The 16,433-nt window shown below is 40.5% G+C and overlaps 1 protein-coding gene and 1 pseudogene across 2 annotated transcripts in view; both read left to right on the forward strand.

Annotated features, from left to right (window-relative positions):
- UIMC1 (ubiquitin interaction motif containing 1) overlaps positions 1–16,433 on the forward strand; it is a 76,964-nt gene that overhangs the window by 45,668 nt on the left and 14,863 nt on the right. The window contains exon 10 of the mRNA XM_081091012.1: positions 1,373–1,526. Within this exon, the coding sequence (XP_080947138.1) occupies positions 1,373–1,526 (154 nt within the window). The remainder of the gene's footprint in view (positions 1–1,372; positions 1,527–16,433) is intronic.
- Positions 14,822–15,347, forward strand: LOC308519077 (large ribosomal subunit protein uL24-like; annotated as a pseudogene). Its single transcript has one exon. The product of its transcript is annotated as a large ribosomal subunit protein uL24-like (transcript).

The raw sequence follows: 16,433 nt of genomic DNA on the forward strand, positions 1-16,433 counted from the left end.
GACCTGTTTCCCTCTCTGATGGATCACATTCACTGCAGTAGATTTCAGGATGGCCTAAACTTAGAGACAACCCCCACACCCCAAAACCCAGTTGTTTCAGAGCTCAAATTATCTACCCATTGCAGTTTTAGTCCTGTTTTGTTCTTGTACTAGAAGATGGTTTATTTTTTTCCTGTAGTAAGGCATAATGACAGCCTTTGCTTTTAAATGGAAGCGGTGGCTACGCAGGACAGTTTCACATTGATTGGACAGGACATGCTGTCCTTTGAAGCAAGTGTTAGGCAGTAGTACTGCAGTGCTTAATGCATACTGTTGAATTAATCACTGCGGAGTTCTCAGTTCTGATCTGTAAGGTAACATAAAACTGCCTCTGAGAGACACTGGCAACTATTGAAAAAAATGATGACTATAGCACAAGGAGAGGAACAAGAGAGATAAGAATTAAGAATGGCTTCAGCAGGCCTGACTGGTGTGGTTCAGTGGTTGAGCGTTGACCCATGAACCAGGTTTGATTCCTGGTCAGGGCACATGCCTGGTTGTAGACTCGATCTCCAGTAGGGAGTGTGCAAGAGGAAGCCTATTGATGATTCTCTCTCATCATTGATGTTTCTATCTTTCTCTCTCCCTTCCTTTTGAAATCAATAAAAAACATATTTTAAAAAATGGCTTCAGCAGAAATGTCTTAATGACTTTTATTTGGCCTTCTTAAATATTGGGTCTTAATTGTATTAAAACAGTCCAAAAGTCATAAAACACAAGAGGTGGTATGTCTTATTGGTGTAAGCAGAGACCTAGGTTCTTAAATTTTAATTGTGCTTCTTTTGCTTAGAGTTCTTTTGTTTTCTAACTCCTTATATATGTCTCATGTAAAATATCACAGTTCTTTTGTGAGATTGAAAAAGTGTCTTTAAGGTGCTGTTGGTATACAGACTGTTGAAACACTGCATACACAGTATACTGACCCAGGAGAACAGTGCCTTGCAGCGTGATAGAGAGGAATGTCCTCAGTTTTTTGAGCCAGATAGTCCTTGGTTTAAATTTTAGCTCTGCCACTTATTTGTTCCATAACTTTGGGCAATTTGTTTTACTATTTTGGACAATGCTTATCTCATGTGTAAAAAGGGTATGTTAATACCTTTGTTAGATCACGATGAGGATTAAATGAATATTACATGCAGAGTACTTAGCACATAGGGAGCAGGCACTGAATAACTATTGACTGTTATCTCTCAATCCTCAGTCTTGAATTTGCAAACTAATTGGTATTGTCTTTGAAAGAAAATGAAGTATGGATGGAGTTTTTGCAGTTCTCCCAAAGAAAAATTATTTATAAAGTAAAGCTGTTACAATTGCTGTTTGTCATATTCTTTAGGTTGGTAACAGGGAAGATGCTGAGAAGGAAATACCTTCTTCTACTTTCTCATCCAGTACCAAGGTATCCTGCCCACTATGTGACAAAGGCTTCCCACCCACAAAGATTGAGCGACATGCCATGTACTGTAATGGGCTGGTGGGGCAAGATATAGGTAAGGACTTACCTGTCTGTGTGATAGTTTTGTAATTCTATACAATACAGTGCAGAAAAAAGAGACAATTCTTCAAAGTTATAGTTGTTTTTTGTTTTGATTTCTATCTAATTAGTTTTTAGTACTTTTCATGTCCTTTATTATTTTGGCAGGTATGTTATTTTGTGGCACATACCTGAGGAGAAGGGGAAGGGGGAAATCTTCTGTCTTTTTAATGTTTCAACTTGTTCTTTGCCATAGTAGGCCAAAATGCAGTGCGATGCCATGGACTTTGCATTTCAACTTATATATTCAAATATTGAGACTCCTGTAGAACTTGAGGAACTAAGATCTGGAGTTGCCCATTTTCGATTCAAAATAAGTGCCTCGTGTGTGTGTGTGTGTGTGTGTGTGTGTGTGTGTGTGTGTGTAACTAAACTCTTACCTAAAGACAGCAGCTGAAAAATATTTCTAATTTCCATTCATGTGCTACATGTCTCTACTCTATCCCCCTGAAACTATTGGTTACCTTTTTTTGAGTGTGTGTTAATCCTCACCCGAGGATAATTTTTTCCATTGATTTTTAGAGAGAGTGGAAGGGAGGGAAAGAGGTGGGGCGGGGGGTGGGGTGGGGAGAAACAATGTGAGAGAGACACATTGATTGGTTGCCTCCTGCATATGCCCTGATCAGGCCAGGGGTTGAACCGGCAACCCAGGTATGTGCCCTTGACCGACAATCAAACCCATGACCTTCAGTGCACGGGCTGATGCTCTACCCACTGAACCACACTGGCCCAAGTCCTATATTATTCTGCAACTTGTCTTTTTTAATTTAACAGTAAATTTAGGTCTTTCCATGTGCAGACAGTTTTTATATAGTTGAGATTTGACTAATGTAAAGTTTTGTATTTTGCTTTTTCTACTTATAGCATAACATTTCCTTCATGAGTCACTAAAAGTTAGATGTAAAAACATGTTAATGCCTATGTAATATTTTGTAATCCAAATTGCCTCCATTTTCTTATCTGTGTTTAGAATGTTTCAAGTTGCCATGTGCATGGCACTGAGCCTCCTATGCTTAAAGTTGTTGCTATATTTTGGGGTCATTTTCCAAGGATATATTTCTAGTTTGGGTGGTAGTAAAAATGGGAGGCTCTAGAGTTCAATTAATCTGAGGTTGAGTCCCACCTCTGTCACTAGAGTATGTGACCCTAACTATTTTCCAAGCTTTCCTTTATTCATCTGTCAAGTAATAGTAGTAATGACCTTATTTGTTTTTTGTGAGATTAAGTGAGTATTTTAAGGAAATGCCTAGCACAGTGCCTAGCATACAGTAAGTACTTAAGAACTTTCAGGTGCTGTTACTACTCACAATAGTGAATTACTAGGTCAAATATTTTGTCATAATTGTTAAGGTTCTTTATGAATAGCATTGTAGTCTTAAATACAGTGAAAGGTGAAGACCTAAATCTGGTCATCAACATCTTTTAATAGAAGAGCATTGAAAGCCTAGGATTCTAGATGTAGTTTAATTTGACAGCTCTTTAGTCTGATTTTTAGCAGAGAGTTCCAATGGCTGAAAGAATTCTGGGGCTAGGCATTTGGTGACCAGAGAAAGAAGATACTGTCATGTGTATCTCACCAAACATGCTTACCCAATTGGTATTGTCTGTGTCAACAACCTACTCAGCATTGAGGTCCAGAAATAAATGAGTTTGAGAAGCTAGGCTTAGCCTGGGCTGTAAAGGCTGGATAGATTTGGATAAACCCATAAGAAAGTAGGGGTCCCTATATCTTCTTGTGGGTTAGATAAGATAGGAAGCAAGGGAAACAGCATTAAACAACAGCTTCCTCTTAATCTTCCTAGTGGTGTTAGCTTGCTAATAACCTAAATTACCCTCTCTGGTGACATTTTAGGCCTTATGAGAGAATTTGGAGGAGGGAGTCCTCACTAGACCTATCCCATTCTCTAGGAACAGAATTTGGGGCTGTAGGTAGGGTGGGGAAGTTAGAGGAATTATGTAAAATACCTGCTAGTGTGCCTGACATAGGTCCTCAGTAAGTTTGCTGTGTATTTGGTTCCTCTACCAGCTTGCCTGCCCCTGTCATCCTTGCCAGAAGTGGTGATTGTTCTGGCTCCTCTCAGCTTTGTATCTGAAGACAGAGGCCAAGCCTTCAGCCTAATTTGTTTTTAACCTTTGGTGAAAGGATGCTTCTCTTAACATGGAGTGGAAAAAGTTACTCTTGAAAACACATGACCCAGGTTGGGAGACCAGTAGCCTAGTGCCCAAGGGTACGGAATAAGAGAGAGGCCTCCCAGAGTTAAATATCCAGCTTTACCCTCCTTCCTGTTTTCCTCTGAATCTGATCCTAGACATGCTTGGTTTGCCTGTATTAAAAAAAAAAAAAAAAAAAAAAGTAATTAGAGTCATTTACATGAAGTGTCTACCATTTATGCCTAGTTACTGTGCAGCACAATAACAATTATGCATATCATTAAATATGTGTCTGATTAACTTTGCTGTAAGTTTTATGTTTTTATAATATGTACTACACTGGTTACATTGGCTCAGCTGCTCACTCATTGCTCAATGGCATTACTATCTATTCACAACTATGGAAAAATTAGAGCGATCGTTAAAGGCACTGTTTAAGGGGAGAGGATTTGCTAAATTAATCTAGACTAGGACAAAGGCAGCTTGCCTTTGCTTTCTGGAAAATGTCTTTGAGATCATTTTATTTTTAAATAAATCTTTATTATTGAAAGTATTACATATGTCCCCACTTTCCCTCCCATGGACCCCCTGCAGCCTGCCCCTGTCCTCCACCCAGGTCTTCAGCATCCTATTGTCTGTGTCTATGGGTTATGCATATATGCATACAAGGTCTTTGATTGATTACCTCCCACCTACCCACCCTCCCCCGCTTTCCCTCTGAGAGTCTGCACTCTGTTCCATGCTTCCATGTCTCTGGATCCACTCCGTCCATTAGTTTATTTTGTTACTTAGATTTCACATGTGAGTGAGAGCATGTGATACTTATCTTTTTCTGACTGACTTATTTCACTTAGCATGATATTCTCCAGGTCCCTCCATGCTGTCTCAAAGGGTAAGCGATTCTTTTTTTTAACTGCTGCATAGTATTCCATGTTATAAATGTACCACAGCTTTTTAATCCACTCATTTGCTGATGGGCACTTGGGCTGTTTCCAGATCTTAGCTATTGCAAATTGTGCTGCTATGAAGACAGGGGTACATACATTCTTTCTGATTGCTGTTTCAGGATTCTTAGGATATTCCTAGAAGTGGGATTGCTGGGTCAAATGGAAGTTCCATATTTAATTTTTTGAGGAAACTCCATACTGTTTTTCATTATGGTTATACCAGCCATAATTCCCACTAGCAGTGTACTAGGGTTCCCGTTTTTCCACAAACTCACCAGCACTTGTCATTTGTTGATTTATTGATGGTAGCCATTCTGACAGGTGTGAGGTGATACCTCATTGTCGTTTTAATTTGCATTTCTCTGATGATCAGTGACTTTGAACATTTTTCTATATGTCTCTTGACCATCTGTATGTCCTCTTTGGAGAAGTGTCTATTTAGGTCCTTTGCCCATTTTTTTATTATTTTTATTTTTTAATTTTTTTTAAATATATTTTTTATTGATTAAGATATTACATATGTGTCCTTATCCCCACGTTACCCCCTACCCCCCCCCCGCTCATGCCCTCCCCCCACCCCCCCCCCACACCTGTTGTCCATGTCCATTGGTTAGGCCTATATGCTTGCATATAAGTCCTTTGATCTTTCCCCCTTACCCCCACCCTCCCCTACCTTCCCTCCAAGGCCCAACAGTCCAATCAATGCCTCTCCCTCTCTGGATCAGTCCTTGTTCATCAGTTTATGTTGTTCATTATATTCCACAAATGAGTGAGATCATGTATTTATCCGCTCTCCAGTTCCATCCATGCTGTGGCAAATGTTAAGAGTTCCTTTTTCTTCTTCCTCTTCTTAAAGAATACCTTTCAGCATTTCATATAATCCTGGTTTGGTGGTGATGAACTCCTTTAGCTTTTTCTTATCTGTGAAGCTCTTTATCTGACCTTCTATTCTGAATGATAGCTTTGCTGGATAAAGTAATATTGGTTGTAGGTTCTCGCTATTCATCACTTTGAATATTTCTTGCCACTCTCTTCTGGCCTGCATGGTTTCTGTTGAGAAATCAGCTGACAGTCGTATGGGTACTCCCCTGTAGGTAACTGACTTTCTTTCTCTTGCTGCTTTTAAGATTCTCTCTTTGTCTTTTGCTCTTGGCATTTTAATTATGATGTGTCTTGGTGTGGTCCTCTTTGGATTCCTTTTGTTTGGGGTTCTCTGCGCTTCCTGGACTTGTAAGTCTATTTCTTTCACCAGGTAGGGGAAGTTTTCTGTCATTATTTCTTCAAATAGGTTTTCAATATCTTGCCCTCTCTCTTCTTCTGGTATCCCTATAATTCTGATGTTGGTACGCTTGAAGTTGTCCCAGAGGCTCCTTACACTATCTTCATATTTTTGGAATCTTTTTTCTTTTTTCTTTTTCGGTTGGGTATTTTTTGTTTCTTTGTATTTCAAATCTTTGACTTGATTCTTGGGATCCTCTTGTCTGCTGTTGGATCTCTGCATATTATTCTTTATTTCAGTCAGTGTATGCTTAATTTCTAGTTGGTCCTTTTTCATATCTTCGAGGGTCTCACTAGATTTATTGAGGGTTTCACTAAATTTATCGGCGGTTTCCATAAAATTCTTGAAAAACCTTATAAACGTGGTTTTGAACTCTATATCCAGTCGTTTGCTTTCCTCCATTTCTGCCATTTGTGACCTGTTTCTTTGTCTCCACATTTTTTATGTTTCCCTGTGTTGGTGGAGTGGTTTTGTGTGCTAGGTGTCCTGTAGGGCCCAGTGGCTCAGCCTCCCCCGTTACCTGAGGTGGACACTCTTGGTGCACCCCCTTGTGGGCTTTGTGCACAGTCTTGTTGTAGTTATGCCTTGATTGTTGTAGGATCACTGGGAGGAATTGACCTCCAGGCCAATTGGCAGTGAGAATCGGCTGTGTCTGCAGTGGGAGAGCTTCTGTGCTTGAGACACCCTTATGGGACAAGACTTGCTTCAGTGGGGCTTTGGTGCTCACTGAGTCTGCCCCCTGGGTGTGTCCCTTATGGATCTGAGGAGTTGTAATCCGGACGGTCCCCCTCTGACCACTGGGTACACTGGCTCTTGGAGGTTACCCAGCAGGAGCTATAAAGAGAACTGCAGATTCCCCTTCCTTTTTTGGAGTTTGGAGGTGCCCTGATGAGGCCTAGCTGTGAAGCAATGCAAGCTGCTGTGGGGCCTTGGGCCTTCTCTTGGAAGTTCTGGGTCTGTGGCCCAGCTGCAGTTTGTTAGGTAATTTTCAGGTTGCAAAGGGCCAGGGCATTCATATGCAAAAGCCTCTGCCTCAGCCTGGGTGGGGCGGGGTCTCAGGGAATCAAAGGGCGGAGCAAGGAACTATGGCGGATTCTCAGCCCTGCCCTAAGGGGCCGCGAGAGTCTCAGTGTCCTGATAATTTAATTGCTGCAAGCACCTCTGAGGGAAAGCCGCCCTCGAGTTCCGAGTTCTGCCCGCTGCCAGACAGTCCAGTTTCTCCCCGTATGAGTCCTGGGTCCCCAGAGACTTCCCGGAACCAGAGTTCAGAGCAGTCGGGAGCTTGTGACTCCCTCCCAATTCAAAAAGACAGCCCCATCCTCAGGTACCAGCCCCTTTCCGCGCGCACGAGCCTCCGTACCTTTGCACTTTACTTCCGCAGCTCCTGACCCTCAATGTGCTTTTCTCTTTCCTTCTAGTTGTAGATTTTCCACTCCGCCAGCCTTCCTGTAAGTTCTGGATGATGTCCGTTTTGTCTTTTTATTGTGTTTTGAAGTTGTTGTAGGAGGCAGCAATTTTGGTGTTTCCCTATGCCGCCATCTTAGTTTCTCCCTTTGCCCATTTTTTAATTGGATTGTTTGCCTTCCTTTTGTTAAGTTGTATAAGTTCCTTATATATTTTGGATATTAACCCTTTATCAGATGTATCATTGCCAAATATGTTCTCCCACACAGTGGGTTTTCTTTTTGTTTTATTGATGGTTTCTTTTGCTGTGCAGAAGCTTTTTATTTTGATGTAGTCCCATTTTTTTATTTTCTCCTTAGTGTTTTTTGTCCTAGGACAGGGGTGGGCAACCTTTTTGTGAGTGCGTGCCAAAACCAGCAAAATCTCTGACTCAAAATTCTTCTGCGTGCCAACCCTAATTTTTTGAGAATATGTTACGCCTACTTGATATCTCTTAAGGTGTACGTATGTGAAGAACCTTGAAGAAATAATAAAATTCATTCGAGCGACAAAAACACAGTATATGATGATGAAAAATACATTATTTTTTAATGTATACAGGTACACTGATAGTCCGACAGAAAACTGTATGATTCTGTTTGATATTATCATTGGGATTTTTGCTGCTGCATCACTGATGACAGAGATTTTACATCAGGTTTATATTTCGTGACCTTCAGAGATATGAACGAGCTACAACTTTCATCCGTCAGGCTACTCCTATTATGAGACAACAAAATTCATCACTGAGAACAAAGATTCACAAGCGTATGTGGATGAAACCAAAACACTGGTTGGATCTAGGAAGGCAGGGAGAGTTAAGGCAGAGGCATAGAAATTGCTCTTCCCCTCTCTCTTCAATCCATGTCTATGGTCTTTAAGATAACTTGTTATGTAAAATTATTTATTTATCTAAGATGCACCTACACTGAATTTATCTGAAAAATAAAAAAGTTGATATTAAGAATAAAATTGTAAATGGAAGATTATAAGAGAGGGTTTCGCATGCCAGCAAAAGTTACTGGCGTGCCATGTTTGGCATGCGTGCCAGGGGTTGCCCACCCCTGCCCTAGAAGCTGTACCCGTAAACATATTGCTACGAGAGATGTCTGAGGTTTTGCTGCCTATAGCTTCTTCTAGGATTTTTATGGTTTTCAACTTACATTTAATTCTTTTATCCATTTTGAGTTTATTCTTGTGTATGGTGTGTTAGTGGTCTAGTTTCATTTTTTGCATGTACCTGTCCAATTTTCCCAACACCATTTATTGAAGAGACTGTCTTGACTCCATTGTACACTATTGCCTCCTTTGTCAAATATTAATTAAGTGTAATGGCTTGGGTTGATTTCTGGGGTCTCTGTTCTGTTTCATTGGTTTATATGCCTGTTCTTGTGCCAGTACCAGGTTGTTTTGATTAGAGTGGCTTTGTAGTATAACTTGAAATCTGGTATTGTGATTCCTCCAACTTTGTTTTTCTTTTTCAAGATTGCTGCTGCTATTCGGGGTCTTTTTTGATTCCATATAAATTTTTGGGTGGGTTGTTCTAGCTCTGTGAAGTATGCTGTTGGTATTTTAATAGGGAGTGCATTGAATCTGTAGATTGCCTTGGGTAGTATGGACATTTTAATGATGTTGATTATACCAATCCATGAACACGGTATATTCTCCCACTTGTTTATATCTTCTTCTATCTCTTTTTTCAACGTCCTATGGTTTTCCAAGACTAGGTCTTTTACCTTATTTGTTAAATTTATTCCTAAGTATCTTAATTTTTTTATTGCAGTGGTAAATGGGATTGTTTGTTTAGTTTCTCTTCCTGAGAATTTATTACAGTAGATCCTCGGGTTATGTCAGAGATCCGTTCCTGCGGCGCAACGTAATGTGATTTTCGCCATAAGTTGGAACCCACCTACATAAGCACCTACTTCACTCACATGGAGCACATATACGCAGTAATGAAGTGAAACAGTAAAAATTTAAAAGAAAGATAACAATTCCCGACCTTTACTTGCGATAAATAAAAAACAAACAAAACATAAAGCACATAAGTACATATGTTGAAATGACGGAACTTTTTTTTTAAATAAATAAATGGGAGATGGCGATATAACCACGAAACGGTGTACTTCGAGTCCAACGTAACCCGAGGACTGTCTGTATTGTTATATAAAAAAACCATTGATTTTTGGGTGTTGATTTTGTATCCTGCTATTTTTTTATTTAAACACCTAGGAAGACTAAGGCTCTTCATTTACTCAACCTACTATATAACAGATACCGTAAACAGAATATACAGAGTCTCTGTTCTCAAAGGGCTTATATTCTAGTAGTGGGATACTGACAATAAACAATATGTCAACTAATGATAAGTATTTTGGAGGGAAAAAGAAAGCAGAGAAAGGACGGGTGGATAGGAAGTCTGAGGTCAGGAGGTAGCAATTTAAACTTGAAAAGACACTTCTCCAGAGAGGACATAAAGATGGCCTGCAGACATATGAAAAAATGCTCAAAGTCACTAATCATCAGAGAGATGCAAATTAAAACCATAGTGAGATATCACCTCACATCTGCTAGAATGGCTATTATCAACAAATCAACAAATAACAAGTGCTGGCAAGGATTGGAAAAAAGGTAACCCTTGTTTACTGTTGGTGAGAATGCAGACTGGTGTAGCCACTGTGGAAAATAGTATGGAGTTTCCTAAAAAAATGGAACTGCCTTTGACCTAGCAATCACATTTCTGGGAAGGTATCCTAAGAATCCCAAAATACGAATTTGAAAGAATATATGTACTCCTTTGTTCATTACCATATTACTTATAATGGACAAGATCAATAGATGAGCAGATAAAAAAAAGCTGTGGTACATTTACACAATGGAATACTATGCAGCTGTAAAAAAGAAGGAAATCATACCTTTTGGGATAGCATGATGGACCTAGAGATTATTGTGCTTATTGAAATAAGTCAGTCAGAGAAAAACAAATACCATATGATCTCACTTATATGTGTAATCTAATGAACAAAACAAATGATGAACAAATAGAAACAGGCATGGATACATGGAATAGACTGACAGCAGTCAGAGGAGAAGGGGTTGGGGGCACTGGATGAAAGAAGGTAAAGGAATTAGCCAAAAAACATAAATACCCTAGAGGCCCGGTGCACGAAATTTGTGCACACGGGGGGGGGGTGTCTCTCAGCCCAGCCTGCACCCTCTCCAATCTGGGACCCCTCGGACATCCCTCTCACAATCTGGGACTGCTGGCTCCTAACCACTCTGCCTACCTGCCTGATAGCCCCCTAACCAGTCCCCTGCCAGCCTGATTGATACCTAACTGCTCCCCTGCTGGCCTGATTGACACCTAATTGCTCCCCTGCTGGCCCGTTCGCTCCCAACTGCCTTCCCTGCCAGCCTGATTGCCCCCAACTGCCTCCCCTGCCAGCCTGATTGCCCCCAACTGCCCTCCCCTGCTGGCCATCTTGTGACAATGTGGGGGTGGCGATTTTATGGTGGCCATCTTGTGACGATGTGGGGGTGGCCATCTTGTGATGACATGGGGTGGCCATCTTGTGGCAGTCATCTTGTGACGACGTGGGGGTGTCCATCTTGTGATGACTTAGGGGCGGCCATCTTGTGGCATGAGGGTGTGAGGGTCAATTTGCATATTACCTCTTTATTATATAGGATAACATATAGACCCAGACAAGGATGTGGTGAGAGAGGGAAAAGGGATGGGGGCTAGGTGGAGGTTGGCAAAAGGTGGAAAAATGGGGACCGAAAGGGACTTTGCTTGGGGTGGTGGGCGCATGATGCAGTGTGTAGATGATGTTTTATTCAATTGTACACTTGAAACCTATATGGTTCTGTTAACCAATGTCATCCCAGTAAATTCAGTCCTATTAATAAAAGGATAATATGCAAATTGACCCTAAAGGCAGTATGACCAGAAAAACCGCTGGACCAGTCACTATGAGGTGCACTGACCACCTCACTTCTTGGTCCCTTTTCTGGGCTGGCAGGCTCCGATTGCCTAATGACCACCCGCTGCGGGGGCGGAGCCGGCGAGCGGGCAGGAACAGCCAACCTCTTGGTCCCTTCTCCTGGCTGACAGGCACCTATCCCCCTATGGCAAATGGGGAACTGGGGGTGGGGGTGGGGCTGGCTGTGGGCAGCTGGGGAGGATGGCTCTGATCGCAGGCAAGGCCTAGGGACCATACCCGTGCATGAATTTTGTGTGCCGGACCTCTAGTTAATAATAAAAAAATAGGTGGTGACATTTGAGCAAGAGAAAAGAAGTGAGGGAATAAGCTAAGAGGATTTCAAGGTGGAAAGGAGAGGGTGTTACGGGCAGATGGAATAGCAAGTGCAAAGACCCTAAGGTGTGAGCAGGCTTGGTATGTATGAGGAATGACAAAGAATCCAGTGTGGCTGTAGTGGAATAACTAAAGGAGAGATAAACAACGAGACCAGATAGGTAATTGGGGAGGAGACAAGTGAACAGGGTTCTTAGGCCATAGTAAGGACTTCAGTTTCTTCTCTGAGCAAAGGAGGAACCATTGGAAGGATTTGAGCAAATAATGAATTAATATTTGAACAAAGAATCACTCAAGCTGCTGTGGAATAGATTGTTGGGATTGGGGACAAGGGTGGAAGCTGGAGAACAGCCACTATTTTATTTTTGGCAGTATGATAGAGTGAGAGAAACATGGGCTGTGGAACTAGGTGGAGCTGTAATACTTGTCATCTGGGTAATATTTGAGAAATTGCCTTACCTCTTTGGGGATCAGGTGCCTGACTTGTAAAATTAGTTTGATATCATTAGGATTGTCATGAGAATCAGAGACATTTTATAAAGTACCTAGTACTGTGTCTAGCTTGTAATAGATATTCAATAAATGATAGCTGCTTTTATTACTGAATATTATTTTTGCCTGTGTAGTCTCGGTGAGGTCTGTGTTAAGATGTCAGCCAGATAGAGTTAAGGGAAAGATGTAAGGCAGGGAAAAGCAATCTGATTGTCAAAGTGGTAAGAATAAACTAGTGAGAAATAGATCATTGGAGAGTTAGGGAAGCTGAAGGCATTAACTGTGTACATCTCCAGGCTAATTCACAGGGGTGTGGCTTAGAGTCAGGATACTGCCAGGAGTGATTATCTCTTCATAGATATCTCCTGGGAAAATAATGGTGTGTAAGTGGGTGGGTGGAGCTAACAGAAAAGGACTCAGGCCTAAAATAGGCTTGACTTGGGTGACTCAGCAAAAATCATTTCTTTAATTGGACAAAATTGATTTTTTTCTTTAATATATACCTGTATTTGCCTACCTGAATGTAATTTGTACCCCATTCAGTCTCTCACTTATGTTAATGTGGCTTTTGTGGTACCCAGGACAATTAGGTTAAATATATTGCTATTGATACCTAACTAAAGAGGTGTTAACTAGTGCTCTTGGGAAATAGCATAGGTTTAATAGAAATAACATGGATTTGGGAGACAGACTGACCTGTGGGGAGATACACAAGTCCAAACACAGAGCAGTTGGGTAGATAAGATATGCACATAAATAACTGTAATACAAGGTCAAATCTACTAAGGGACACACAGATAAAATCCTTGCTGTTTCAGAGGAAATGTGATTAGAGATTGAGAGGGAAGGGCATTAATGTAAAAGAACAGTAGACAAAAATCACATAAACAGAAGAATGTGAAGGGTGTACAGGAAAAAGCAAGCAAGTTAATGTGGTTATAGTGCGGGGCAGTATGAAATGGAATAGTAGGCAGTTGGAGAACAACAAATGTAACTTGAGTTTTATGAGTTAATATGGGGCAAAGTTTTTTCCAACTGTAAAATAACTTTGTATGCTTACCCCACTGTAGTATGTAGGACTCTTTCAGATGCAAATGTTGGAGATATAATTAAGTAACCTTAAGCAAAAAAGAGAAAGTTTGCATAGTAATTGAGAAGTCTGGTATAGGCGTCAGGCAGAGCTGATGTCTTTCTCCATTTTTTGACTTTACTTGTCTCTATTCAACAGATAGGCTTTTTATTTTTTTCTGTTAATCCTCATTCCTATAATCTCTTGGAACTGAGTTCATTCCAAATTATGGTAAAATTAGGTTAGTTATGAATATTGTGTTTGCCTTGTCTTTTTTTTAAAAAAATGTTTCTATACACAGCTTTATTGAGCAATTGCTAGGCTGGAACCTTTTAGAATCAGGGATGTGACCTGGGGTTGCTGCCTGAAAGTTGAGGGTTTTGTTTGTTTGTTTGTTTGTTTTGTTTTTTAAGAGGTAGTGGAAAGTTGTGGGTGGGGGGTGGGATGGCGGGAACCTACAATCCAGATATGAGGCCTTGACCTAGAATTGAACCTCAGACCCTTCGGTCAGCAGTCCTACACTCAACCACTGAGCAAAACCTTTTAGGGCAAGATCTCTTTATGTGTATAAAATTATACTATCTCTGAAGCCATTGATTAATTTGCTTTGTACAGTGATTCAACTTAACAAAAATGTTTGTGTCCTGCTATTAGTACTGGGGGACAAGCGGTGCTTGAGAGGTGATTAGAGATATGGTATAAAGCTGGATGGGACCTCAAATTTGTATTCAGGGAATTCACAATTCAGTGAGGCAAACAGACTTGGGCACAACTTAGTACGATACAAATCAGTTGAAGTGTTAAAATAGAGGCCCAAACCACTCACAGAGGAGGAAGGGCTTACTTCTGATTCACAGGGCTGTGGTAAGAAAAAGGACAGATTCTTACTTCAGTGTTCCCTAATATCAAGCATGGGTTTTTACATTTTTTTTCTATTAAAAGTTTGGCTCTACAACAGCAATGAGCCTTGAAATGTATAAATTATCTGAATTTCTGATAAGAGTTATTTCTTTAAACGGGTTTACTAAAAGTGGAATTACTAGATTATATGTATAAAGTTTTTAGATTGCTTTATTGGAAGGTATTACTCATTTAAATTCTCACTAGTAGCAAATGAGTTTTCCTCTTATCATACCATTCCAAATACTGAGAAATATTATTTTTTTATAAAGCATGGCATATTTCTGATAATCGATGAAATTTCATTATACTTTATATTTCTTTGTAGTAAAGTTGAAATCCTCTTTGTGTTCTCTGAACTTGGTTTCTTAGTATTTTTTATTTTTAAAAAATATGTTTTTATTGATTTCAGATAGGGAGAGGGGGAGAGAGAGAGAGAGAACATCAGTGATGAGAGATAATCATTGATCAGCTGCCTCCTGCACGCCCCCTACTCAGGATCAAGTCCGAAACCGGGCATGTGCCCCTTATCGGGATCAAACCCGAATCAAACCCGGGACCCTTCAATCCACGGGCCGGTGCTCTATCCACTAAGCCAGTGGTTTTCAACCTTCTGGCCCTTCATGGCTCTTCCCTCTTGTGGCCATCGTAGGAGCGCCAGTGGTTAAAATGAAGTTCAACCTCTTTGTGACTTCTGACCGGAGCAGGAACCGTAAAAGGCATTTCAATGCACCTTCCCGCATTCGAAGGAAGATCATGTCGTCTCCTCTTTCCAAAGAGCTGAGACAGAAGTACAATGTTCGGTCCATGCCCATCCGAAAAGATGATGAGGTTCAGGTTGTTCGAGGACATTACAAAGGGCAGCAAATTGGCAAAGTAGTCCAGGTTTACAGGCAGAAATACGTCATCTACATTGAACGAGCGCAACGGGAGAAAGCTAATGTTCACGTGGGCGTTCACCCCAGCAAGGTGGTTATTACTAGACTAAAGCTGGACAAAGACCGCAAAAAAGATTCTTGAACGTAAAGCCAAATCTCGCCAAGTAGGAAAGGAAAAGGGAAAATACAAGGAAGAAACAATTGAGAAGATGCAGGAATAAAGTAATATTATATACAACTTTCATTAAAAACTTAAAGTGAAGAAAAAAATACAGTTCCTCATGTTGTGATACAACCATAAAATTATTTTCGTTGCTACTTCATAACTGTAATGTTGCTACTGTTATGAATTGTAATGTAAATATCTGATATGCAGGATGGTCTTAGGTGACCCCTGTGAAAGGGTCGTTCGACTGCCAAAGGGGTCATGACCCACAGATTGAGAACTGCTGCACTAACCCAAACGGGCTAGGGCAGTTTCTTAGTATTTTTATTATCAGTTTATATGAGTTCTTTATAAGGCAATTGCCTTTTGCTTTGAAGGTGCTTTCCAAAATTTTCCCACCCACCTATCAGTTTTTACCAAGTTTCCAGATTTATGCAGCTGGGGCAGCAACCCCCTACTTGTGTGAATGCTGTCAAAGCTTTTATTTCTTGAAGCAGAAGTGGTGCTGATCCTGCAGAAAGATCTAATCGGTGTGAATAGAAGTGGCACTGATACGAGAAAAAGAGTATTAGAATCCATCCAGAATTAAGAAGGGGAGTGAGCAGCAAGGAGAAAGGGTAAAGAATTCATTGCCATTGATGATGGAAGGAGGAAGCTAGGAGATAGGAAGTGGTGGCCTGATATAGGGGTCATCTTAGTTATCTTCTGAAAACTTTTGTTCAACCTCTCTGTGGAACATTTCCTCATAAGCAGCTCCACTATGGTGCATCAATAAAGTTGCTGTATGATGTATGTGAATCGGCAGTCTGAATGTAATCTGTGTCTTCTTGAGTCCTCAGTGCCTTTGCTGTTCCCATCTTGTTCCTCAATATTGACTGTCTTTGCTTACTTCTACTCACTGTGCCTTGCTGCTGAAGAGCCAGGCCTCAGGATTTCTTTTAGCAATTTTTTTTCTGCTAGGTGTGTGTATTCCTTCCTTGAAAAATAAAATAGCTCTTATTAACACCTGAGTTAATACCCAAAGTATTATGTGTTAAAAGAATATTAACAGCTAAAAACCACTTTAAAGAAGTTCTCTTACTTTATGATCTAGTCATACCTTTTAATTTAGGCACCTAGAACAATGATTTTCAACTGGTGTGCTGCAAGAATTTAAAAATCATCAATACCTGACTACTTAGTCAGTGGCACTGACCTCTTTTCTCTTAGATTGTCAAATAAA

Source organism: Myotis nattereri (assembly GCF_964212035.1).
Source record: "Myotis nattereri genome assembly, chromosome: 5".
NCBI lineage: Eukaryota > Metazoa > Chordata > Mammalia > Chiroptera > Vespertilionidae > Myotis > Myotis nattereri.